General features: G+C 40.5%; 1 protein-coding gene across 1 annotated transcript; it reads right to left on the bottom strand.

Moving 5' to 3' along the window:
- Positions 1-10,032: 10,032 nt before the first annotated feature.
- tada2a (transcriptional adaptor 2A) lies at positions 10,033-23,343 on the bottom strand. Its single transcript, XM_037776265.1, has 15 exons — positions 23,177-23,343; positions 22,585-22,691; positions 22,438-22,497; positions 21,759-21,850; positions 20,827-20,984; positions 20,159-20,247; positions 19,832-19,904; positions 19,662-19,725; positions 17,912-17,955; positions 15,061-15,171; positions 13,618-13,689; positions 12,982-13,114; positions 12,503-12,546; positions 12,030-12,109; positions 10,033-10,502 (listed from the first exon to the last, which is right to left on the bottom strand). The coding sequence occupies exons 1-15, from the start codon at positions 23,199-23,201 to the stop codon at positions 10,317-10,319; spliced, it is 1,338 nt and encodes a 445-aa protein (XP_037632193.1). The 5' UTR covers positions 23,202-23,343; the 3' UTR covers positions 10,033-10,316.
- Between the last annotated feature and the right edge of the window lie 3,891 nt (positions 23,344-27,234).

The following is a 27,234-nucleotide window of genomic DNA, read 5'->3' as shown; positions in this document are numbered from 1 at the left end:
TTTTAACTGTCAATCTCTGAGAAGCTTTTTTATTTAGTTAATACATTGCATTTTGGGTCCATATATGCATACTGACATCTTTGCATATACTGCATAAAATCCATGTTACAATTAAAATGTAGTGTGATCCTGCGACACAGCTTTGGATTCCTGTTTCAATGTCCCAACCCACATTTAAGTCCAAATCATGACTATAGACTAAAGCTGCAGTCAGACCAAACAAATTTACTGATGTGATGTGGCAGAAAGCACAGGGGACAAGAAATACTGTGGGTAGGGTGGTAAACATTAACTGCAGCAGTCCACAAAGTTGCAAATTAAAATGCTTTTTATCAAACATATTTCTGTCATTAACCTCCGTCACTGTCCATCACTCACTGCAGCCAAACAGCGTCCTTTCCTTCTCTGCTACTTGGATTATTATAAATGAATGAGAAGCAAAATTGTGTCTGACTGTGACAAAATGTGAGTTTCATATGTTCTAAACATTCAACTCCAGATTATCATTGTACAGATAAAGATTGAGTTTCCAATTTACCATGCAGCCCTACTGAAAGCTTATTTTGGGAAGTATATATCTTAGGGCTGTCAATCGATCAAAATATTTAATTGTGATTATCGCATGATTGTCCATAGTTAATTGCGATTAATCACAAATTAATCACAATTTTTTTTAAGAGATTTAAGGTTTGTTAAATATTGTAGGTAAGTATTTAATACTCGTATCAACATGGGAGTGGGCAAATATGTTGCTTTTGCAAATGTATATATTTATTATTGGAAATCAATTAACAACACAAAACAATGACAGATATTGTCCAGAAACCCTCACAGATACTGCATTTAGCATAAAAATATGCTCAAATCATAACATGGCAAACTGCAGCCCAACAGGCAACAACAGCTGTCAGTGTGTCAGTGTGCTGACTTGACTATGACTTGCCCCAAACTGCATGTGATTATCATAAAGTGGGCATGTCTGTAAAGGGGAGACTCGTGGGTACCCTTAGAACCCATTTTCATTCACATATCTTGAGGTCAGAGGTCAAGGGACTCCTTTGAAAATGGCCATGACTGTTTTTCTAAAATTTAGAGTAACTTTGGAGCGTTATTTAGTCTCCTTCGTGACAAGCAAATATGACATTGTTGGTAGCAATGGATTCCTCCTAGGTTTTCTAATTTCATGTGATGCCAGTATTTTTACTATAGCTTTAATACTGAGCCCGCTACAGCCTAAACATTACAAGTTGCATTAACGCGTTAACACAAATTAGTGATGTTAAAACAAAATTTGTGTTAACACATTATTATCACGTCAACTTAGACAGCCCTAATATATGTTTAATTTTTCTTACAAGACTATTTAAAAAGATAATAAATGGCAAATTGAAATAAATTAAAGCCATGAGATACTGTCCCATCACAATCTCGCAGTTGGTATTTATAGAAGAGTGACTATACGCATTTTTGAGACGACAATCACTTTTCATACAGAATCTGTAGGCAATTCTGCCTGTCATCTTTCTCTGTGGCATCAATTACTCCTCATACAGAGTCGTGGGGGGATGAGGCACCTCCCCAGAGCACAATGCTGAAATCTATTGGTGAGATGCAACTACAGAACAAACAAACCTCTTGTCTGGTAGAAGAATCATCAAAGCCTGACTGAAATGCAATTTTGATGACTTTCACAATTCTGAATCTTTCTAAACAAGAGACTGTTTGTGTTCCCCAAACTGTTTCTGATAATTATTTTTCAGAAGTCAGTGGAGTATAATCTGTAAAAGTCAGCATATCAGCAGGGCTGTAGCCAATATTTTACATCATGGTCTAAATGTTGTTTCAAAGCCTTCTCTACACTGATAGGTCTGTAATTTTTGGTGGATACTAGCAAACCCCATATAATTTATTGAGTTTTTTTTTACTAAAAACAGTCTAAAACACATCCAAACCAGCCTTAAAAAACCCACAACATAGGCAATATGTCATGTCAACAGACCTCCAAATTCCTGTATTACCGAGGACATGTCCTTATTAATACAGCCCTGCTTATCAGTTAGATTCTTTTATTATTATACATTTATTTTCTGACATAAATCAACTATGATAGATTGATCGATAAGTGGACCGTTACCTTAACAGAAGTAAGTTTTAACTAGAGACCATCTTGTAATGGGATCACACCAGCCGGAACGCCAAAACAGGCCAGGGGCGTAAAGTGGGAAAGCCAAAGAACCCATTTCCTACCATGGTCGTGTCTATAAAGTAACCCTCAGATTGTCAAATCTGATCTGAAATCTGCAAAACCTCTTGCGAGACTCGCTGCCTGACAACCTATCCTAACCGAAACTATTCAAAATCAATGCAAAACCTTAACCATCTCATGAGAGTTTCCCCAACTCACAACCTCCTACCCCCCTAGTTCAGGCACCTCACCCATTTTCGAACTCTGCCTTCATTTTTCTTTTCTTTTCGCCCTTATTTCACAGAGGACAGAGGACATTGGCGGGGGGGTGGGGTCATATGACATGCAACAAAGGTCCCATTGTAACCACTTGGCTAACAAGGCGCAACTCGACCTTCATTTCGTTCTCAACTACACACCTGTAAAGTTTTGTGACTGCATCTTGCACGGTTGTGACACTATTGCGGTGACAAAAGGTCTGTCAGGTGTCTATTTTTCTGTCTGTCTAAGTACTAAAAAAACACTTCCGTGGTAGTTCACATTCTAGGTGGTAAAAAGCTCTATTTTTCAGTACAGATCAGTAAACAGAAACATGTTCTTGTGGGGCATCATAGTCTGCAGCATGCAGCAATTCAACGTCCAGGCGTTGCTGTGTAGTGTTAAAACGGCAAACCTCACTGATGTGTTATATTTGCTACTAAAACCTAACCCAACACCTTCTAGCACACGGAGAGCTGTACAGTACATGTGACCTGACACAGAAGCTTCACATACATTTGTTTATTTGAATACCAGCAGAGACCTGTGTGATCATGTTGCGGGTCTTGAACTTATAAAACTAAGAGAGCAAACCCAGAGTTAGAGATGCAATAAACAATGTAGGATCACACCCCACAGTGGCTCAGGCAATATGCTTCCATTTCAGTAGCAATCTAATTGTTTAACGCACACACACACAAATGCACACATTACCAATTTAAATGTTGCCCTGGCATGGTGGGCTTCAGGCGGAAATGGAAAACAAATATACTGTCTGTTCTTTAGGTCTGTTATTTCAAATCTCATTATGCCCTGCCCTGGAGGAAACAGCTTGATATCCCCACAGACCTCGAGACTCGTGGACGTTTCGACCCGTCTATACGGCCGCAATTTTGAGACCTTCAAGACTGCAGCTGGGCTCTCTGTGCAGCCCTTCGTGAATACATCCGTGTACAAAACTTTAATTAGACATGCCTTCCAAAGTCAATCCTATTTCAAAGGGCTCCTGGGGGAGATATTACACTATCCATAAACCCATGGCCCTCGCCTCAGAGTCACTCCTAATTACATTGCAAATTCAATCAACTGGAAACAAACAGCAGCAGTACCAGGCGGCGCAAACTGGTGCAAGGGTGACGGTTTCTGCACTACGAAGGAAAAAAAAGAGACGGTCGTTGACACTGATTTTCGTACTTGAAATGCTACGCATCAGAGATAAGAGCTCGTGTTGATTGATATTCACCTGATGAATGTTTAAAGAGGCGAGGAAATGGTGGCACAAAATGTCTGTGAACGGAATGAGCAAGAAGTGGTCGATGTTTAAAAAGTGTTAACCTTGAATTTGAACAGTGAAATGCGAGAGAAAGATGGATGGAGGGATAAGAGGGAGAAAGATAAAAAAAGCTGCAGGCTGGAGAGACAAAGACTGGGGTTCGGAGTGAAATGTCAGATGAGTCAGAGGCATTCTGGGAAGACGCTCCTGTTTAATATGGCTGCCATGGAGGCTGAAAATTTACAATGACACCATCACCGTAATAACAAGCACCTGCAGCCACGTTCTGAAGGAGCTGTCTGCTCCGAGTGAAGCGGGTAGTGACATTGATTAACCCTGACCGCCTGTAACACAAGATAACTGATGGGCTCGACAGTGCAGAGGGTGCCACGGTGATTTAACCGTAAAATCCTTTGCACATCTCTCAAACGCACGGACACTCAATAACCTGTGCTGTTCAGTTATGGCACTTTTCTGAGAGGCAGCAGAGATCCATCAAACCACATAGAAAATTAAGAGCACAGTGATCCCATTCAGGCTGCTTTTAAGTAACATCATTTAGGGGAGAATGCTGAAGATGACGGCGAGCACGAAAAAAGCAGAAAAACATGAGTTTTTTTGGGAATATTGGCACAAGCTGAGAGTCCCTAGTTATCAGAGTGTCGCCTGCTAACAAGTTGATGGATGATTATCCCTGAGAAAGTAAACCAAAGACTGCACTGTAAACTGTAAATCCCCAGCTGGCGTGTAACACTAGAGATGTTTATTTCAGTCTGTGCTGATGTGCGTGACAGACGGGCCGAGGGGAGGTAAGATGAGGAGAATGGAAAAGTGTTTTCTGGTCAGCAGTGGTGGAGATGCTGAACTAGGCATGCAGGAGGGAGGAGGGAGAAGGGGGGCAGGATGGTGGTCTAAATAAAGTCGCTGCTGATCCCACAGGTGCCCCCGTGGCTCCAGCTGTGAAGGCGGTAAATAGACATGGGATCTAAGTGTTTGCTGTGGCAACATGTGAGAGCAGCGAGGTGGCTGAGCGCAGCGTGGAGCCTCCCCGTCGCTCTGATCAGTGCTGCTCTGACATCAAACAAGCACATTTGCTGCTGTGCAAAAGGAACGAAACCTGAGATGCCTCACACACACACACACACATCCTGTTACCATCCATCCACGAGGAAGAAATAAACACACAGTGGAGGCATCTTTTCCCAATATTACGTCTTATTGAGTGCTGAATGGCTTGCGTTTATTTGCTCCCTTTCTTCCATGATAGTGAGTCAGTGAGAGAGAAGCACGTATACCCAGATGGGTGGGGGGAGGCGAGGGGAGGCTCTGGATAGTCACGACTCCTCTGCCCAGCAAATGAGCACGAGCAACAGGGCGAAAACGTCTGCCCCCTGCCTCCCTCCTCCTCCACCGCCGCCGCTCCCAGACTTCAGCATGCCACAGACCTGGTTGCCAAGGTAACCTCTTGTGTTGATGGGTTCACCTAGCAATAATGGTAAACCAAAGCAAGGACGGGTGGCTTGTATAGAGTTTGTCCTTTTAAAAAGAAGGGTTACAACAACACACAGCAAAGATGTGGGAGACATCTTTTTTCCATTTTCCCTGAATAGCAGCAAAGTGAAAAATCAATAAAGATACCAGCAGAGGAGAAGCTTCTCTCAGGAGATTGTTGTGTTTTCTTTTCAATTCCCAAAAACCCTGGTCTAATAAAATAGCTCCATGACTATGCAGGAATATGTCTGTCTTAATACTGTCACCATGCAAATCATTGAATTGAGATATAATTGACAGCAAATTAACATATCTTAATGGAGATCACATCATTTCCTGTGGATTTCTTGTTTGCTATCCTTCCTCTCCGTGTTCTGTAGGATAAGAAAAAATAATCAAATGATGGAAAATATTGAATCCTGATTAACCTATGTAATCCTGATTATCTATCTTTCTTGTGAAATTTTTTTTTTATCATTAACTATTTATACGTGATATATACCACTTCTATAACTTACAAAGCCCGCACACCCAAAAGCAAAACAAGCAGCACACACACATACACTAATAATAATAGTAAAAAAAAAAACTAAACTAAACAATAACAAAACAAATACTAACAGAGACCTGGCCTTAACTGATACCATATGTTCTCATAATAATTTAGCTTCCCCTGCCTATTTGCAATAATAAAATAATGACAGATGAATGATAAGCAACAAAAGTCAAACTTGCTTCTGTCTTCACATCAAGTATTATTTTATATGGACACAGAAACGCCCACAAGGCAATAACAAGAGGACAAAACCAAAATAAAAGCATCATATCCTTCATATCATCATTATAAAAACATTTTCTAACCCCAAACTGAAAAGGATTTGTCTTGTTTAACATTTTTAAGTAAGGGATCATTTATAACTTGAAATAAACCCGACAGGGTCTTGCATCACCCTGAAGGGGTTTATTTCACAATAATGGCCCGCTAGCTGTACATTATCTTGCTTATTACATGGCTACTTACTTTAACACAAAAAAACCCGACAAAAACGGTCCCCCAGAGTCCGACATCAGAACTGCGTCCATAGCAACAGTCTGCTATAAAGAAATAACAGACCGTAGAAAGCCATGATTGACCAATCAGAATCGAATATTCAACAAAGCCGTGTAAGAATTGAAGATAGAGGCCTGGTACTCAAATAATGAAATTTTGCAAAATAATTAATCCTGATGCAGATTATCGTTAATTTACATGATTCTAATTATCCATTTTTCTTGTAAAATGTGTTAGGGAGTACAAGTTTGCAAACCGTCAGAATGTGTTTGAGTCTTTCTCTCTGTATGTGATATTTAGGAGATCAACATCGACACACGAGTTTCTTCTGAAAGGAAGTCAACATCAATTTACCTTCGCAGGGAGTCCGTGACCAGCAGAGAGCAGGAGGCAAATAGAGAAGGCAGCGTCTGAGAAGGAGAGTGTGTGGGTGGGTTGAGAAATGTTGCATCTCTGCACACATGCAGAGCGCTGACACTAACATCTGCTCCATCTGCTCCATCTGCTGCCCCTGCCACTACAGCACACACTCTACAGTGACAGAGAGAGGGCCTTGCCACAACATGTGCTGGGTGAAACAGGTGAGGAGTCTGCTCAGCTTGACTGGCAATATAAGACATATTCTGTACGGCGATTAAATATGTGATCAGTGCAGCGTTAAAAAGGCTAATTAACTTGTGACTATCATTTTTTATTTCACTGCACTTGATGAATGTCTGAACTGGAATTACTACCTCCTGGTAGTATGCTTCCGCCAACCAGTCAAATTGCAGTTTACATCCATGTCTGTCCAAAATGTCATCACTTCACCTTTTTATCCTGTTAGACATTTGTGTGAAATTGTCATAATTAACATATGAATTCTTTTTTTCCAAAGGTCACAGTGACCTTGACCTTTGACCACCAAATTATACGCAGTTCATCCTGGAATCCAAGTGGATGTTTGTGCCAAATTTGAAGAAATTTCCTCCTGGTGTTCCTGAGATATCGCATTCACAAGAATGGTACAGACCAACGGACAGACAACCCAAAAACATAATGCCTCCGGTGTTGTCTTCATTCACTTCCCTCTCCTTGAGTCAGAGGAGACACAAAGCAAGTCACAGAGTGAGACGTACACGTCCTTGACGAAATAAATAAAGCTGTAGAGTCTAATATAACACTCAGCTCAACTTGGCCTCTGCAGCTAAAGAAGCTGAACTCAATAGGGAAAAAAATCTTGAGCAAGTGCTTGTGCAAAACATATACTGACCCGGAGTCACAATATGCAGCATGTAATAACCCAAAATAGAAATAATACCTGAATTTAGAAAATACCATTTACTCTGGACAACGATGGGGTAGATCTTGGTATAAAGCACATTGATTTCAAAGCCAACAATAAAGACTTTTTTTTTTAAAAGAAATTTTGAAGCTTTAATAAATCTTGTGCTTGACTAGGCTTAATCACCCCTGATTAAGCGAGGAATGTGATTGGTCAAATGCAACAAACTCATGGCCACATATGTGTGAATATGTCATTGTGCTCAGTCCACTTTGATGTCGCTATTGGATGTGGCTGGCACACTGCAAAGTCGCTATCGGATGTGGTGTGGTCAGCACACTGTGATGTTGCTATTGGATGTGGTGTGGTTGGCACACTGCAACGTCACTATTAGATGTGGTCGGCACACTGCAACGTTGCTATTGGATGTCGCTATCGGATGTGGTCGGCACACTGCGACGTTGCCATTTGATGTCGCTATTGGATGTGGTCGGCAAACTGTAACGTTGCTATTGGATGTCCCTTTTGGATGTGGTCGACACACTGTAACGTTGCTTTTGGATGTCACTATTGGATGTTGTCGGCACACTGCGACATCGCAATTGGATGTGGTTGGCACATCGCGACGTCGCAGTTGGATGTGGTTGGCACTCTGCAATGTCGCTATTGGATGTGGTCGGCACACTGTGATGTCGCTATTGAATGTGGACGGCACACTGTGACATTGCTATTGGATGTGGTCGGCACACTGCAACGTCGCAACTGGGTGTGACGTCGCTATTGGATGTGGTGGGCATACTGTGACATTGCTATTGAATGTGGTTGGCACACTATGACGACGCTATTGGATGTGGCGTACGTTTCTTCTATTTTTAGTGAATATTTTATGACCCCGAAGGTGAAGGTCACAACCTGAAATGTGTCAGTCTCACCATAAAGTTGCTCTTAATAGTAGAAGTGTTGTTAGAGTCTGACCCTTTAAAACTGTTTTCTCTTTTTCATGCACTTTGCAAGTATGTGAAGTACTCTACTATAAATGGGCTGCAACACATAATCAAGCAAGATGCAGCTATTGTATTATATATTCCAGTTTTCTTGAAAAACTGCGTGGTGGCTATGGACGACTTCTCAGTCAGTGTGGAGTTTGTTCTGACTGAGTGCGTCACGTTTGAATCCAGAAAATTCAGGTCACATTTGTTCATCTGCTCTCACCGCAGACCGAACACCAACTGCAACTATTTGCAGCCATAAGAGCTCAAGCTTTAAACAGAAAATAAAAAGGGAGGGAGGATAGATCAAAGCCTAGGTTGTTGAGGCTGGTTGGAGCGAGACTCGGGTAAAGACGTCAAGTGTGACATGAGGAAAACTACATTCTGTGAAATGAGCAGAAGTGAAAGGGGTAATTTAACTCTGCTGCTTCTTGTGTGTTATGGAGCCTTGATTTGATAAGACACATGGAGACATGAAAAAAAAATCTTCTCCTTCACATCCTCTTAAATCCAGATCCAATCCCTGCATTTCAGTATTTCAGCTCAGACGCTCCTCGGCGGTCATCTCGCCCTTATCTTCAAAGGTTGAATCGGCCGTTATAATCAGGCTGTTAGCGGAGGTTGATGCCGCGGCTGCTCTCTGCTCAGATAAGCCTGTCGGAGGGCTGATGGCCTCCTGCCGGTGTTAGATTCATCACATCCACAGATGGAGACAGAAAGGATCGAGTCACCGATGCCACTAACTGTCTGTGTCACTGTGGAGCATCATTCAAAAAATGCTGACAAAACTATCAGCTCAGCATTGATTTGGCTGAATTTAGGACTCTACAATGAGACCTCTATATCCATCATGTGGAAACATGTAGTGGTCATTCACAGACAAGAATCCAGGATAATTTACTTAGTTCATACAACTTGTTATTGAGTTTTAAACGGTTGTTAGAGCTACAGAGGATCAATATATTGTGAGTTCATAAAGTAGCCGTCAAGACTGATCCATATTCATTGACTCTCTACATTGAGATCATTTGTGCGGTTGCTCTGCACACCTAGTCTGCCTTTAAAACATTTGATAACGCTATTCTACAGATGTGTAATTTCCCAATAATGTGCTAGGAGGTTTCTTAAAAGAACTATTTGTTTGGCTCTACTGAAAATAAAGAAAAAGGTGTTTTTAGTTATTAGAGTTTGTTAGTTAAGTTTATGAGCAGTTGTTGATTTCCAAAGACATCTTCTTGGTTTAGATGCCTGTAGAAAAAATTCACGTTTCCATGTTCAGTTGAGCACTGACTAAAAGATTATCTGATTAGACTATTTATTAACTGGAATTAATTAATTAGAAGTTTCCCCTTATAATTTGAAAAATTACAGCGTTCTTTCTACAAAACTTCCCATCAATTTACAGTAACAAAACAGTTAATTTAAAGTAAATTATGGGAAACTATAGAGCCTGTAAAATAATGGGGTTACCAGACATTTCCGTAGAGCAAATTAAGTTAAAATATCAACATACAAATCAAATAGTTTTTTTTCACAAACATTTTATGACAGGAGAAATAAATACATCCTCAGTTTAGTACGAGCCCCTGTTCTTCTGACAGGTGAATTATACAAAGAGATTTGCCATTTTAATACATTTTAGACTCTATAAACACAAACAGACCTTACAAATGTTACAAAATTTCAAAAGGAGCAGCAACAATCTGAACCTCTTACAAAACACAAGCTCACGATGTAACAAGAATAGTTAAAAAATTAACCACTAACCACAATTCAATCTCCTCTGTGGTTGAAATCAAACGCTCCTATGCTTTAGTGATGTAGCCCTCCTTGATTAGGAAATCATAGATTTTGCGCGTCTTGTTGACGTCAATCTTGATCAGTGCTCGGGCCTGTGCCAGCCGCAGTCCACCCTGCCGCCTGCACTCGTTCAGCAAGGCCTGCTTGTATTCCAGGTAGGCCCCCGGCACCAGCCGCACAACCTGGCATAACTGCAAGCACAAAACAAATACAAGGGTTAGTAAGAGACATTGAAAAACATATACAATGTCATATCTAAGGCCTCGGTATGTTTCAAACAAAGTGCTTGTCAAATCATCTAACATCGTCTTAGACCCTGGAAGAACAGAGAGAGGTTGAGAAGCACACATTTTTGCAACTTTACAGTCAGACATAACGCCTACTTTATGCAGCAATTGGCCACGTGTGTGGAGGTGTCAATGTCGGTCTGCCGGTCGGTCCACCACTTTGGTGCATCTCAACAACTTCAATACTGGATCGATCGCTATGAAATTTTGTATTGATATTCATATCATTATGATTGTGATTATGATTCATTATGAATAAGCCCAATACTTTGGTTTACGACCAAATATCTGCAAATGTTAGCATAATAAACTAAGATGCTGAATATGGTAAACATCATACGTGTTACACATCAGCATGTTAGCATACTGATGTTAGCATTTAGCTCAAAGCACCATTGTGCCAAAGTGCTGCCTCACATAGGTGCTAGCATGGCTGTAGGTTCTCCTAAAACTATCAAAAATATGGTCTAAAGTAAATGGCGCAGTATTTTCCTGCTATTTAAAGGTGCATTATTTAGATAGTAAGACAGGCCAACATAGGCGGGTTCACAACGCATGTACACTATGCTTATTGCACACACAGGGACGTGCAGCAGTGCTCCTCCTACTCACTTAGATTATTTAACTGAAGAGGAAGTGGAAATGTTTTATTTACTGTATGTTAAGGAAAACAATTCCGGTGGCGGGTGGTAATGCAAAATATAATGGAATATAATGAAGAAAGGCTTTGAAGCATTCTGTATTGCTCAACCTGTAGCGCGCCCTCAGCGCTCCTTGGGTCACTGGCGAATCAAGAGAAATCACTGCCAGGGACAGAGACACCCCATGGCGGCCGCGGACTCATGTAATAAGTAGTGCATTTCCTGGCTGACTTTTAAAGGGAATGGGAGATCGACTCTGTTTGGTTTAATTCATGTTACGCCCAAAACACACCCATGATTAATTGAGACTAAATGCAATTTCTTTGCCCCTTGTGCTTTACTTTGCTCCCAGATTATGTGTAACCAGATTATGTGCCGTTTAACTAGCAAAAGTGGAGTTGGACAATCCCTAAATGCACTTGCGCCATGCGCTATAGATTGTTTAAATAGGGCCCTTAGTCTTGTTGGATACCTGATACAGTGCAGCTCGCTCTCTCCCACCTGCCCTATTTTTAACACCTGCTTTTAAGAGGCGGGAATTTTCCATGCAAAACTGACTGTGATCTTAGTTAAACCAGCGGAACACATAATCAACCTCTGTTAACATGTCTTCACCTGTTATTTGCGTGATCCTCCCTTACAAGGGATAAGTTTCGTGTTTGATTGTGGCCATTCGATACAGGTATAAACAGTTTTACTTTTAGACGACACACAAAACAACCTACTTCATTTGAAGCACACTGAGGTCTTTCTGTATGACCCTTTGGGCACAGATAAGAGAGAGCTGTACCTCTTTCTCCCGCTCGTTGAGTTTCTCTGTCCCCGGTAGTCCAGTCAAGTTGAGAGGAGGGGCGCTCCGCCTACCTGTTGCTGTGGAGCAGAAATACAACAACACTCAGTCAAACAGACACACGTACGCACGTAGCATCCCAGTGTTGGGTCTACTCTACAAATAACATAATAGCAGGCTGACAACATGCAGTTAATTCCTTTGCTTGGAAGGAGACAGAGGAACAAATATTTACGGTGTGCAAATTGTGTAAATATAGCCGCGTGGGAGTGTGCGTCCCATTGGTGCTCTAGAGGTTACGGAAAGGCAGCTAATTTGAAAGGGAAAAACAGCAAGATAAATATGCATGTCGGGGCCTATTTCTCGAGTGTATTTATGGAGGAGCGTCTGCCTTAATGTGACTGCGCCTGGGGCCATGCCTCGGCGACAGAGAGGAGGGATTAAATAGGGAAAAGTGCAGAGAAGCTTCATACCTGACACTGTGATTGTTGTGACAGCTGGAGTGATGCCAGCATCTCTGTAATCAGAAAGAAAAGTGTTAGCTTCTCTACAAGCTTATTTATATACACACACACACACACACACGTCCCACTTACACAAAGTATTTCTGGGCTTTATTCACTATTCTCTAGATTCACTTGGATCGTCATCCAAAAAACATGAATCATCGCATTCAAGATGTTTTAAGGTGGAATAATTAGAGGAACTTGGATACCATCCAAAGAATATGCTTTGGAAGAAAAAAAAGAGATAGAACGAGAGCAACGATCATTAAAAGACTAAAAATACCGAAGAGACTGAGGTTGAACTCGGATGCAAGGTAACATAAACGTCTGTTCTATTCGTCTCGGCACAGCTGGTGCTGAGTGTGATGATGGAGGTCAGCGTCTCCGGGGAGCGCGACTTCGCCAGCCCTTCTATTACACACTGGATAACAAGCAGGATGTCTCACATTGCAGCCTGTTTGCTGAGCCACTGCTGGCAGGCTCTGCCGTCCTGGATGTACTGCATCACGTCGCAGAACATGGTCCGCTTCCTCCGCTCCTCCTCCCGCATTCGCTTCACCCGCTCGTACACCTTGGCACCTGAGAATTGGGTACACAGAGAGGTCAGCTGAGAAAAGGATTTTTATAAAAAGTATGTCGTGTCAAATGGGTTCAGGGTAGTGACTCATACAAATACTAAAAGCGATGATGACGGGCAGTTTCCAGGTGAGACTACTTTGTTTTTAATGAATCAGTTAGGCTTAATTTACTGAAATCATTCATTATGTAAAAGGAAAGTCTTTTAATAATTCTGCCAGAGATATCCAAGTGTAGCTGATATGGCAACTCATTCAAATATTCAGTTCCTTTGTGTGCCATGCATCAACAAACCAGCCAAACATAATAATTCCCCCAAAATGATCCAAAGGCCTGATACACTGTGCTGCTGCAGATAATGATAATTAAAACAATTTAAAGCCAAACTCAAAATAAAGACTTCAGCTCAAATCGGAATATAAATACATTTTCCCTGCTTAGGCATGCAACTTTTATGAAATGAAGTTTTGTTGCACAGAGGAGTGAAAAGGTCGAACTCGACTCACTGCAGAAAGACTTGATCCCTGCCTTCCTGTACTCCTTCAGCCTGCGGATCTCCCTCCTCAGCTCAAACTCCACTGCAGAGAAAAGGAGATGAAGGCAAATCTGAACATATCGTTACAAAGACAGCTACCTGATCTCTGTCTCACGCCATAGTCTCACCAGTCTCAACATTTCATCCAACACACGGAATAAACATTATTGCATCACCCAGTTTCATGAGTTCATACAAATTTCAAGCCATCAACATCTATTCATGCATGTACAGTGTGCATATTGTATGATCAACCTAGACAAATTTAAAAGTAAAAGTTTGACATTGTGGGAAACGCGCTTATTCGCTTACTGGTTAGATGAGAAGATTGATATCACTCTCATTTCTGTTCATAAAATATGAAGCTACAGCCAGCAGCTTAGCATAAAGACTGGAAACAGTCATGAACCTACAGTGAATTGTCATCTGAATCTGCCGCTCTCCTCAGCTTTACAGAGCCTTATAGCGAGTTTCAGCTCATTGTTTAGCTATCTATCCCACAACTTTCCCGCTTTGGTTCACTCTCACTGCTCTCATAGCATCGTTTTCGGCAGCAGAAGGCACCAAAACAAGCTCTAAAATCCCACTGTACACCACCTGCTCAGCACCAAACTACAGACAGACACAGCTGACTAGCTGGTGAACATAGTGGAGCGTTTAATAATAGCAGCTAACCATCCAGATATATGATATATAGCCTGCTATTTCCCTCAGGAGTTGGTGGAGACCAGTGAATACTGAACATTCATTCATCAGGTGGAAACAGAATCAAAACCTCAACTTGTTTGTTTGTGGTCAAAGAAAATAAGTTATTGCAGGTTTACTCCGTATAAAAACCAAAATGTAAAAACAACAATTTGATGTTTCACAGGTGTTATGTGCCAGACCAGTAACTTCCTGAACAAAGCCTAGCTGGTCTTTATGCTAAGCTAACCGGCTGCTGGCTGAACCCTTATATTTAATGGACAGATATAAGAGTGGTACCAATCTTCTGATCAACAAGTGTATTGCCCAAAATGGTGAACTTTTACTTAAAGGAGAAACCAAAATAAGTGAGTAAAGAAACATAATTTTTGAGCAATGTGTCAATCATCAAAATCCAAATAAAAAAATAATATGAGTTTCAGAAACTCTGAGAATCTACAACAAAGAGCACTGAAGCTGTTCTGGAGGCTCATAGTGGAAGAACATCTTATGAAGACACTTCATGATGGTCTTTTAATTTGTACAAACAAATATGCTGGGAATCCACTGAGAAAAAGGGGTAGTCTGACATTACCGTCACAGGAAATTAAAAAAAAAACATCCTTTGAGGCCACAATAATCTAGTAATGTTGAGGCAGTTTGGCAGGAACTGGTTAAATTAATTCTGTGTTCTCAGAGCCTATCCATGTGTACTCAGCCAGATACTAACGTGCATGACTTTCGATGAATTTGTCATGTTCAATCGGTCCAGCCACTCTGGCAAATCGTCTCATGACGTCATACAGCTCCTGCACCTCCTTTGGGTAACATCGCTCCAGCACTGAAAGAAGAGGAGAGAAGTGAGTGGGCAGAAGACACAAACAAATACAACACAGAACTATGAAAGAAAAATCCACCCCCTTAGACACTTTTACACATCAATGGTTGATGTGAGTTTTTGTGCATTTGAGGAAGAAGGTGCAGTAATTTAGCTTCTTTTCATTTGCCTTATTTCTCACAAACTGCATCGTCTACTTCATCACAAGCTCTGAATCAACACTGGGTTTTATATGCATGTAAATAATATATTACTAGTATGTGTTATCATAGTCATTCTGTGGCTGCACTGAATTATGATCTTGTGAGGCTGCTGTCTGGGGAGTTATAGATCGGTAAGTATGGATCTGTACGTTTTGTTTTTCTCCTGGTATCTTGGCACACTGTGCATTTAACATATTAAACAGAACCGTACCCCCTCTGTAATCTCAGTTGTATAAATTGTTTTTGCAGTGTTTAAGCCAACATACTATTTACTATCTGCTAGCCACATACACAAGGCGGGATTATGACGCACCAGTCAGCCAAAGCGGGATTGTTTATCGGCCGACAGAATCATCACTATGTTGGGTTTTTTGAACAGCAAAAACATGCAATCCTCGCTAAATTTTTAACAAGACAAAGTGTCTTCATTAATGCAAGCAGTTCTGAGAGGCTGTGATTAGGTACAGCAGTGCTTTGAGCTGAATGTCAACATGCTAACATGCTGAAGCTAGGCAGCCAACCAGGCTCAAATCCTGTTTGTATATGAACGAATAATCTTCGTACATATATTTGTTTATATTACACACTTTTAATTCTAACCGTAAATCCTAATCTTGTTCTTATATTCTCACATTTCTTTATTATTATTATTTATTTTAAGCAAATTCCTAGTAACACATGCTTGGTGAATAAAGTCTGAGTCTAAAAATCGGATTTCTTTCTGAACAATTATTGAACTCTGTTACAGAATGTCATATCTAAAAAAAGATGATGCTGTTTGACTCTGTGGGGCTTATGGGTGATGGTTTACCTCGACGTCTAACAAAAAACAGTTAGAAAGATACGCACATCCAGTGTCCGATAGCATGGGTGCATATATATATAGCAGAATAAAACAGATAGATCCGCACACCAAATCCCGTTAGAAGGCTTTTTATTGCTGTGACGTCTGGAGCACCAGGCTGAAGAAGAGCCCGGTGCTCGAAACGTCACAGCAATAAATAGCCTTTTTACGGAAGCTATTTGGAGTACGGATCTATCTGTTTTATTCTTACCTTGACGTCTAATCATTGAGTTATCCAACATCCAAAATGGGCCCAGAGATTCAAGTTTCATTGCCAATTGCAGGCATTTTAGTGGAAGTGTTAATTAGAGCCAAGTGTTCTAAATTTAGTTTTGTTTTTAGATTTCTTTTTTTTTTCTCCTTTCACTAATTCAGAGTCTGGTTGCAGAGCACAACAAGAAAAATGCTTAAAACCCATCAGATCGAGCAACCTTGCTGCATTAAAAAGCAACCCTGTATCCCACCACTTAGCTCGCTCTACAAGCATACACACTCTGAAGAGCTTGTTGTGTTCGTCTCAAAGCATCGCCCGTGTTGCTGAGTAACAGACAAGTGTCAAAACCAGAGAGGAAAGCTGTTGTGTGGGTGTGAGAGGAGTGGTTGTGTGTGTGTGTGTGTGTGTGTGTGTGTGTGTGTGTCGGTCAAGTTCCTTCATCAGGCTCCTGCATGCGAGCGCTAATGAGCAGCTGCCAGCTCAGGCTAAACACATGAAGTCATGCTCTCAAACAAAACTGTGGACACACAGAACAATGTTGTCTCTAAGGAGACACCAACACTGGACTTCTGTGTGGTTGCACACAAACACTGGCTGCAAACAAAACACCGCAGACTTGAATCATCTAATGTAACAAGCTCTTGCAGGACTTCACACAGACTGCTGCCCTAAAACAAAAACACTGGTCAATCTGCCTCCGGCACTTACTGAGACATGATACTGTGAGCCTCCCTGGCTCGTATACTGCCTCCATTATTGCATGTGACACACGCATGAACACACACACACACACACACACACCGTCTTTGACAGTCTCCATGACAACCAGTCTGCAGCTCTACAGCTACTCTGAGTTCCCTTTTGTCTTGAAAGACTGGGGAGATAAGGGAATGGAGGGGAAAAAAAGGGTGGAGGGCTAACTGAAGGCTGGAGGATGGATAAATAAAACATGAGGGGAGAACTCTTCAACTCTAAAAAACCACAGCCAATTTCACAGAGCAACGCGTGGAGATATAACGATGGGCTGGGTGGTCGGACGTAGTTAGAAAGAAAAAAAAAGACAGCCCTTGGCCGTCTGTCTGACCTCACAAAAACCCAAGAGATGCAAATAATTACATTACTGAGCTCGCTGAAATCCAACCTGCGACAGGTGGATCAATAAACAAAGCCCCCTGCATTTCAGTCATTATGGCAGCAGTGATCATCGCACAGGGATCTATTCGCAGTTTAGCAATTATGCCGTGGCACACTCTGGCACACAGACTATTCGCAGCCTTGATCGTAAATACGAGCTCCGTCAGTTGCCACACTACAGCTACCCGAGGGGCAGCAGAGGTTAACGGTGGTTATTACAGTGGAGTTGTTTGCATGCATCCACAGAAACCCTCAGCAGCGATTTGGCTGCGAGATATCAGATGCCTCCCCGAGTTGCTATGAATACCGTCACGGCCGAGCCCATGTGAGTTTCACAAGATGACTTACTCTGGAATTTCCGCAGGTTGATCAGTCCGTGGTCTCGGATAACCCTGAAAGAAATGAAGATGTAGATTTATTATTATGCTAGTTAATATTCTGGTTGCTGTGTCTCTGCAACATTAAATCTGGCATTTACCCATATGCAATTATCTCGGCTGGTACGGTCTATAAAGTCATCATGAAAACCCCAATATACACAGGTGTTTTGTACACAGCAGCAAGGGGAAATTTGTTCAATAATTGGGTTTGAGACTAAAGTCAAATTACTTGAAATGTCTGTAGTGGACTCCCTTTAAAAGTGCACTCTGAGGTTCAGGGGTCAAAGTTCAGGGTCTCGGCACGTGCCAATAGCCTGGAAGCCTCTCCGACAAGCTACAAGCTAACAGAGATAAGATAAGTATCATGGAAAGAGGAGGAAACTAGGAAACACACATGCCTCCCCAGCCAGACATGCCATTCCACCATGCTCCGGGAGCACGAACTCGTTAAAGTTGATTTAGTGATGGATCCATTACAGCGAGGATTGACTGTGGATGTCCAAGAATGACAGCTAACAGGCTGATGGCGGAGGAGATTCTCTAGAAAGAGTACCAACTGACTAACACCTTCAAATGCAAAAACTTACGGTAAATGGGGTTTGCAACCACCCATTTCTTTCATCCCTTTTTGTTTGACCAACAGTCCAAAACCTAAACTAATTAAATATACTCAGTTGCCACTTTATTAGGTGCAATCAGCAAAAACCTATTGCAGTCTAATACAACAGTCCTTCGATAATATCAAACCTTCATGAAGATTATAATGTTCAGTTTCTGGGAGAGACTGTATGATCGTTTTGGAGGACATATTTTGTGGTGCTGTTTAACTTTAATGTGTTTTACAGAACAGGTGCTTCTATTATTTAGTCCGCCCATCCATAAGTCACACAATGACAGAACGTATGATTATTGTGGTCATACACTTTCTGTAATAAAACATCTAAAGGCAAAAATCCCTATCAGATGGGGGTCTGTGGTCTAATTGGTGTCAGTTTAGGGGTCCTAGACATGAGAAGTTTGGGAACCACAGCATTAGAGCAAACAAAAGTGTCCTAAAGTCATTAATGGTGTTTTAGTCTTATAGTCAGACTTTGTTGTGAAATCCAAATGCATAAAATGTGCAACATACATATTCTGTGGGCATTTAAACATTTTCCAAACTTTCCTGCAATGAGGATGTTGTCTTTACCTGCCTAAAACTGGGCAAAATGTCACAGTTTGGCATGCACTGCATTCACCGTGAGACAGAAACATTTTTCTCCATTTCCAAAAATATTCAAGGTTTGAATAGCGGTTCCCACAGCTTGTAAGTTACACCTGAATGACTCCCTGTGGTTTGTAATGAGAGCCTGAAAAAAAGGCTTGAATATGCAATTATAATCACTCTGCTGAACAATCCCAGCCTCCCAAGACTTGTGTTTTTAAGTGCTTATAACAAAATAATAATACAATTTTAATTAGAAATACATTAGCATTTGAATTTGAATTCATTAATATTAAGAAGGTACAGACAGGGGTTTGAAATCGTTTGCCTTGTAAATTTTAATTCAGTATGAAATGCATTCATTCAACCTGAAAGCATAACAAGTGTCTGTGGGAAACGAGGCTCTAAAAGGTCAATGTAGAAGCTTATAGTGCCATCTACTGACAGGCAGGGGTCATTACATGATACCAAATACATTAATACTGTTCATTTAATGGAGAAAAAAAGGACCTACTTTTTCCTCCGCTGTCTCTCCTTTAGTCTTGAATGATATATATCAACAACGGAAAGCTTGAGTGCTGAAATAGAACAATACACATGAGTAACTGTTGTAGTTCACGCCACTATCTTCCATTGTGTAAATGAAAAAGACATTTTTAAAAAGTCTATTAAGACTCTACCCACCACGTAGGATGTCCGAATCATCATCCACAAAGTCGATGTCTTTCAAATCCCATTCTGCATAGTTGTCGAACTCCTAGGAGGACAGTGAAAGATAGTTTTCATAATCTGGTGGTTTGATTTTTGCACATGAAGCCAAGCAATGATGCCAGATAAGTTCTCATATTCAAAAGCAATTTATGTGTGAAAGCGAACGATGGGAAACAACAATAAGGGCATGAGTACCAGTTTCAATAACGTTAATAATGAGACATCTAGTGGCCATTTCATGTGTTTATTCATGTGACACGCTTTGATGGCACACAGATGATTTAGTACAGGACACCTCACCTCCATGAAGTCCGCTCTGGCAGGCATGTATCCAGCCATATCTCGAGACAGCACGGAGTCAAATGTGGGCCGAGGTGGATCATCAGTGGCTGTAAAATCAGAGAAATACAGTAAATGCACAATACAATTTTTGCATTTTATTTGTATTGTGAAGAAATGTGCTATCTGCAAACTCCTTCAAAGATTTACTTTTCAAATACTTGTAGCAGCCATAATAATATAGAAATAGAAATTTCTGAAGAATTTCTCTCTCTAACTCAAGTTTGCCAGCTGCTGCGTGAACATGAAAGCAAAATGTTTATCGAGCTCTCAAAAGCTGCGACAGATGGAGACCTGAAGCCTGCTGAGACAAGTTCCTGACTCACCAACTGCTTCTGTCCAACTGGTCAGCGGCTTTCAGACTTCAGGTTTCATCTCACTTCAGTTTTTTAATGTAAATCTTTCTTCTGCTGCTCTGAAGGCCCATAATCAACGTTACTATAATTTTCAAAACTTAATCTGAATACTGTTTAAATATTAAAGTAGACACGGCTCGTGGCTAAATGTCTGTTTCTTAACTCGTGAGGAGATGTGAGTACAGAATAACTTCACTGATTTTGTTGGGTCTTAATCTTCCTGTAAGATAAGGGAAGGCGACAACGAAGAAGGCGGATAAAGTGGATACTGACGTTTGAAAGGAATAGCGCCCTCTGCAAAGCGTGAGTCTTTTGTTTTCCGCAGGCTGAGCAAGGTGGAGGAGAAGAGCGGGTTATTGATGAAATTCTTCATATAATGGCTCTCGCATTCCTCTTTGGTTTTAGTGCGCATCTGATATGCCACATCCTGCCTGCAGGAGAAATATGGCACAAATAAAAATTGTTAGTGTGCAACAATAGCTCAAAGAAAGGTATATGACTAAGTCCACCAGGTTGTAAATATTTTAACATATCAAGCAGTAAAGTACGCTGAGGTTGTAACATATTTTAGTTATCAAAATAATAACTGGAAAAGCCTTTCACTCAAGGTTTCCAGGAATGGAATTGAGCCCACTAAATCCTTGATTTAATCAAAAGCATATCACGCTCTACAGACTTATAGTACTTAAACAGCTTTTGTTCACAATTTCATGATGAAAAAAGCACAGAATTCATCATAAAACTCAATAAACTGCAACCAGTTAGGCTCATTTAAACCCATTTATTATATCCCATAATTCTCATGTCCAAAGACGTCACCATTAATTGGTTTTCAGCCAAAAGCAGCACACTAACTAATTTAGAAAATTTGCATTTAGGCCTCTAAGCCAAACATTTTACGACATTTACTTCATGGGAGCTAACAGCAATAGCTCATCGAGTCATGGGATGTCATATAAGTGGTTGTGTTTATATGATGAAATATTTCAATTGTATTTATTAAAGTCTAATTACATGAAGAATTAGGAGGGAAATTGAGGGAGGAATGTAAAATCCAGGCAAAAATGTGGATTGTTTGGTAACGATATATTTTGGCCTTAACAAATCTTCATCATGGCATCAACACTTTGATGAAAATATAATTTATTTGTTGATAAATCCGACCAAGACACCGCCTTACAAGCTACAAGTGACAAAGCACTCACCAGTTCCCGAAGCCACAGTCCATGACTGCTTCCAACAGGGACATCTCTTCCTGTGCCGTCCACCCAGGCTCCAACACGGGGAAGTCTGACGTCTGTATTAAGAGTAAAGAGTGAGGATAGATAGATAGTAAGCTTTATTGATCCCCGTGGGGAAATTTGATTGCCACCAAGTCAGACAACAACAAACAAACAAACAAACAACAAAAACACAGCATTCACAATACACCAATAAATACATAACATCATAACAAGCCCTTTGAGACATAATCAACAGCTGAGAGGTACCATGGATCTAAGCCATATCTAAGAATGTTCATTAAAACATCTGACCGCTGCTGGAACAAAAGACCTCCTAAATCGTTCAGCAGAACACTGAGGCATCACTAGTCGCTCACTGAATGAGCTTCTGAGTCCGTTAAAAACACCATGTAATGGATGGCCTTCAATATGCAGAACTGTTTTAAGTTTGGCCCTTGTCCTCTTTTCTAGTGTCCTCCAGTGAGTCTGGTGCAAGACCAATCACTGAGCCAGCCTTTCTGATCAACTTATTGATCCTGTTTTTATCATCCACAGTGATGCTGCCCCCCAGCAGAGCACGGCATGAAAAAGAACACTAGCTAAAAAAAAAACAGTGAGTGTGTGGTTGAGTGTGTGCGAGACAATTTTTCATTTTACTCACCATGATTTCATATTTGTGATCACTCTCATGCTTCTTGTATTCAAATCCCCTGGTGAAACACTGAAATAAAAAACATTAGATTTCAGTCTGGGGAATAAACAAAGAGCTCTTATTGTGACATTTGTGTACATTTGTCAATTAACTTACCTGGAGGCAGAGTAGAAAAGGTGAGGGTCCACATTCTGCACACTTGATGTAAGGCTCAGTCAGATAAGATGAGCAACCTCTGCATGGGGGTTTATCAAAAGGATCATCTGAAATGGACATGATTATTGTTTAATCACTACTGACTAACAGGACAAACTATCATATTAACATAATGCAAACTGATCACTCACAAACTACACAAGGCTGCAGTGGTCTCTCTGAGCAGCTTAAAGTTAAAGCCAGCTTAATGTTCAGCTGTAAACAAACCACTGCATGTAGCTGTAGCCTCAATGCTAGCTGTGCTAATGTTGTTTGTGTTAGTAGTCAACTATCTCAGCTTTATAGCGTCACGTGTCTGACATTTATTCAACAAGAAACCTTGTGACAGGCTGTTTGTATCAACAACATGTATACTCAAAGGCTGATTAATGTGCAGAAATGTAAATATAGCAGCATGCTAACGCTAGCAGAGCAGAGCTAGCTGCAGTGGAGCTAATGTGAGTAAACACAGACAACCTGAGAAGAGGAGAGATGTGTTCAGTGTAAAGCCTCAGAGGTTACACTTTACTGTAATAATACTGTCCATACTTACTTCCAAACGATGCTAGACGGTCCATAGGACAAGGTTTTAACTAAACGAATAGCAGACAGGAATGAAAGCTTTCCTTCTCCTTCTTCTCCTGCAGCTGAAGTCCTCAGTGTTGCTTTACTGCCCTCTACTGGAGGAGGTGAAGAGTGCAGCTCAGATTACTGTGTCCTGTTCTTCATCTAGTCCAGGGGTCTGCAACCTGCTGCTCTGGAGCCACATGTGGCTCTGTAGCCCCTCTCCAGTGGCTCCCTGTGGATTTAAAAAAAATATAACAAATTAGTGGAAATGAATTACTGTTTTTTTGTTTGCATTTTCAATTTTATTTATCATTGTTGTAGTCTATGGTACGACTGTACAACGGAGTATTAGGGCCACATTGAGGAAAAAAAATAAATCGGAGATTTCGAGAATCAAGTCATAATATTACGAGAATAAAGTCTTAATATTACGAGAATAAAGTCATAATATTATGAGAATAAAGTCATAATATTACGAGAATCAAGTCATAATATTACGAGAATAAAGTCTTAATATTACGAGAATAAAGTCATAATATTATGAGAATAAAGTCATAATATTATGAGAATAAAGTCATAATATTATGAGAATAAAGTCATAATATTACAAGAATAAAGTCGTAATATTATGAGAATAAAGTCATAATATAAAGTTGTAATTTTACGTGTTATTTTCTTTTTTACTCGTAAAGTTATGACTTTATTCTCGTAATATTACAACTTTTTTCTCGTAAATTTATGACTTTATTTTCGTAAACTTCTAACTTTTTTTCTCCTAAAGTTATGACTTTATTATTGAAATCTGCACTATATTCACTTTTTTAATAGTCGTGTATCACAGCTGTTACCCTGCACTATATTCAGTTTTAACAGTTTTCTTCATCTCCTTGTATTTTTATATCTGGTATATTTTTTTGTACTTTGTACTTTGAACTACTAACTTTTTTACTACCTTTTGACTAACATGTTTTGCACTATGGAACTACGATGCTGGAAACTTGAACTTCCCTCGGGATCAATAAAGTTACTATCTATCTATCTATCTCAGATGTTTTTTCCCTCAATGTGGCCCTAATACTCCGTTGTACATTTGTACTTTGGCCCTCACTGCATTAGACTTATATACTATATACTTAGACTATAAAAGTAGGATTCTATTAAAATAGGACATGAACTACATCATTATAGAAAATGTGTACATGTTTTAACCCTCCTGTTGTCTTCCCGTCGACCATGCAACTTTTGTCTTCCCGGGTCAAAACGAACCCGGTCTGGTTTGACTTTTTATAAAGCATACAGTTTAAACTATCACCAAATTCTGTGTTTGACCTTTTTGGCCATCTTCATGCCTAATTATTAAGTTTAACACTTTTTGGGGTGGAAATTAAGGTTAATAAACCTAATTTCCGTGAAATTATACCTAATTTTTTAGTAAAAACAAAAAAAAGCAGATATTGTGAATTATATTGACTAAAGTTATTATCAGAGGAACATAATGTTTGATGATGTATTATCACATACTGGTATATGTAAACTTTTAGTCAGAATATTGTTTTGAGTAGGCAACCATCCATGTTATTTTGGGGCAATTAGATTAAAGAAATCCATATTTATGATATAATGAAGTTTGAAAACGGGTCAAATTTGCCCCGAGGACAACAGGAAGGTTAAATGCTTCTGTTCTGTGTTTTCCCAATAACTTGTACTTAAAAAAAAACAGAAAAATGTCGTTGAATTGTGTGAACTTCATAATTTCCAGGAAGAAAGTGACGGTGATCATTCTCCATTCTACCACAAGGTGTCGATCTTGTACCGTTTCTGTTAAGAAAACAGTAAACGCCTTGCAAGTCTCTCTTTGTCTTTCTCTGAGCACACACCACCACCTGAGCCTTGTACAGGCCGGTATGTATTAGGTTGGATAATGGACACACTGATTTTTTTTTTTTCCTCCTGAAATCCACCCCAGTAAAGAATGACTTTGCCCTGAAAACAGCTCATTTTAATTCAATAAATGTCTATGATTCCTGCTATTTTCCAGTGTCTGTGTCCAGCATTGGCCCCTGGATCAAATACAACTCCAGCTACTCAAGGACACCCCCGGTGACTGCACATCAGGGGACTTAGCAAGACAAATATCGAAAGACCTTGATACATAAAGCGGCACCACTGCTGGCCCCAAAACCACTAAAAATAAGTGAGAAAGTATGTTTTTTTGTTGTTGTACAATTTGGATGAAATGACTTTTTGATTCAGTACAGATGTGACATCAGCAGCTATAGCTGGAAACCATCTCACATGACGGAGTAATGGTAATGTTAAACTACCCCTATCACTTTACAACCAGAGGCGCAACTTATGACATTTAGGGAGGAATTAAATGTCTCTGACTTTCAAATTTTATTATAATTGATGCCAAAAAATGCATAATGTACCCTTTATTTTAGCAAATACTCTTAGTGAGAGCTCTAAACCCATAAAGGGGCATAGTGTGGCCACTAAACCGCACACCGGGTTAAATCTGAGTGTTCTCCTTTCCTTATTCTACCCCCAGTCGTCTCTGTGAGGATGATCCACAGTGACAAGTGCGTTCGGTAGCAGCGTAGCCTGCGTCCCGTCTCCTGACCCTCTGGGGTTGCCTTAGACCTCTGGGGAGAGTCTCAGTCAGCGTGAGAGCCCTGAGCAACACAGATCCATGAGTAACGACAAAGCAGCCTCCCGACAGACTGTGCACAATAAAGGGACAGTTGTACTTTCCCTCTCGGTGGAATTCCCAGCTTACTGCCAGAACGCAGTTTGTTTAACAATCCTGTGAGACCGTTATGGTTTATTTATCTTTAAAAGAGGAACTTCTCTTTTCTGTGTGACAGTTGGCAGTTTTACCCTGAACGACCCTCATGAGGCTCACAACGACTGTAATTAAACATTAACATGTTATGAACACCCAAACATTACACCCATTTGAGATTTCTGAACATGTCAATCCAAAATAGTGGTGGTTCATATGCTGCTATAACAGCGTCCGCTCTTATGGACTCTTATGGACTCTTATGGACCCTTATGGCTGTAGGGATTTGCTCCCATTTCGCCACAAGAGCATTAGTGAAGTCCAACACTGATGTTGGGCGATAAGGCCTGGTTCTGCCTTCAGTGTTCCAGTTCATCCTAAAGGTGTTGGAGTCTTTTTCTTTTTTTACCACTTGCCCAATCAGGCAAGTGAGTTGCTAGATTTACTAGCCCGATGTGGCATTTTACTTGCCCCAGGCAAGCGGGCAATCCTTATTTGTTGAGCCCTGCAAATTGTTGCCACAAAGTTGGAAGCATTCGGCCATCTAAAATATGATTGTATTCTGCAGCATTAAAGGGATGGTTCGGGTGTTTTGAAGTGGGGTTTTATGAGGTACTTATCCATAGTAGGTGTATTACTTACAGTAGATGACGGTCAGCACGCCCCCAGCTTGGAGAAGCAGACAGCAAAGCAATACCTTACTGTGGACGGGGATGGCAGAAAAAAAACATATTTTAGCCACCTAAAAAAATCAATATCAGTTTCAGTGTACTCTATATTTAGAATATTTTCACCGTTTTATCTCGCCGTCAGACAGCCCTTTCCTTCTCCTTTCTGACGGGGACCAGAACTGAACTTATGTATGCTCTTTCCAAAGCCAGCAGGCTCAGATGACAAAAACAGAATAGGTACGTTTCACCGTAAATTCAGTTCGCCATTGGAAAATATCCTAAATATAGCTTACACTTAAACATCTACTGTAAGTTATACACCTACTATGGGTAAGCACCTCATAAAACCCCACTTCAAAACACCCAACTATCCCTTTAAGATTTCCCTGAATTGGAACTTAGGGGACCAGACCAAATGTAAGCCAAAAATATGTGAAGAGGGGTGTCCACTTACTTCTGGCCATATAGTGTTTTTTTGTTTTTCTTTAAATTGATGTTCCCACAGAGGACACAGTGGGCTAATAAAATTACTGGCAAGATGGTGATCTGGTGCACCATTGGTCCAAGATGCATACTCTATGACCTTTA

The sequence above is a fragment of the Sebastes umbrosus genome, chromosome 7, assembly GCF_015220745.1.
Source record: "Sebastes umbrosus isolate fSebUmb1 chromosome 7, fSebUmb1.pri, whole genome shotgun sequence".
Lineage (NCBI taxonomy): Eukaryota > Metazoa > Chordata > Actinopteri > Perciformes > Sebastidae > Sebastes > Sebastes umbrosus.
This window is presented reverse-complemented; position numbering and strand designations above follow the sequence as displayed.

What these genes read in the sequence shown, in the direction of transcription:
- tada2a (XM_037776265.1), bottom strand. Translation starts at nt 23,201, where the DNA reads ATGGACCGTCTAGCATCGTTTGGAA. An exon ending in CAACCTGCGGAAATTCCAGA is followed by an intron (nt 15,172 to 17,911) that starts GTAAGTCATCTT and finishes CTCTTCTTTCAG; the next exon opens with TGCTGGAGCGATGTTACCCA. An exon ending in CTCAGCAAACAGGCTGCAAT is followed by an intron (nt 12,547 to 12,981) that starts GTGAGACATCCT and finishes TTCTGATTACAG; the next exon opens with AGATGCTGGCATCACTCCAG.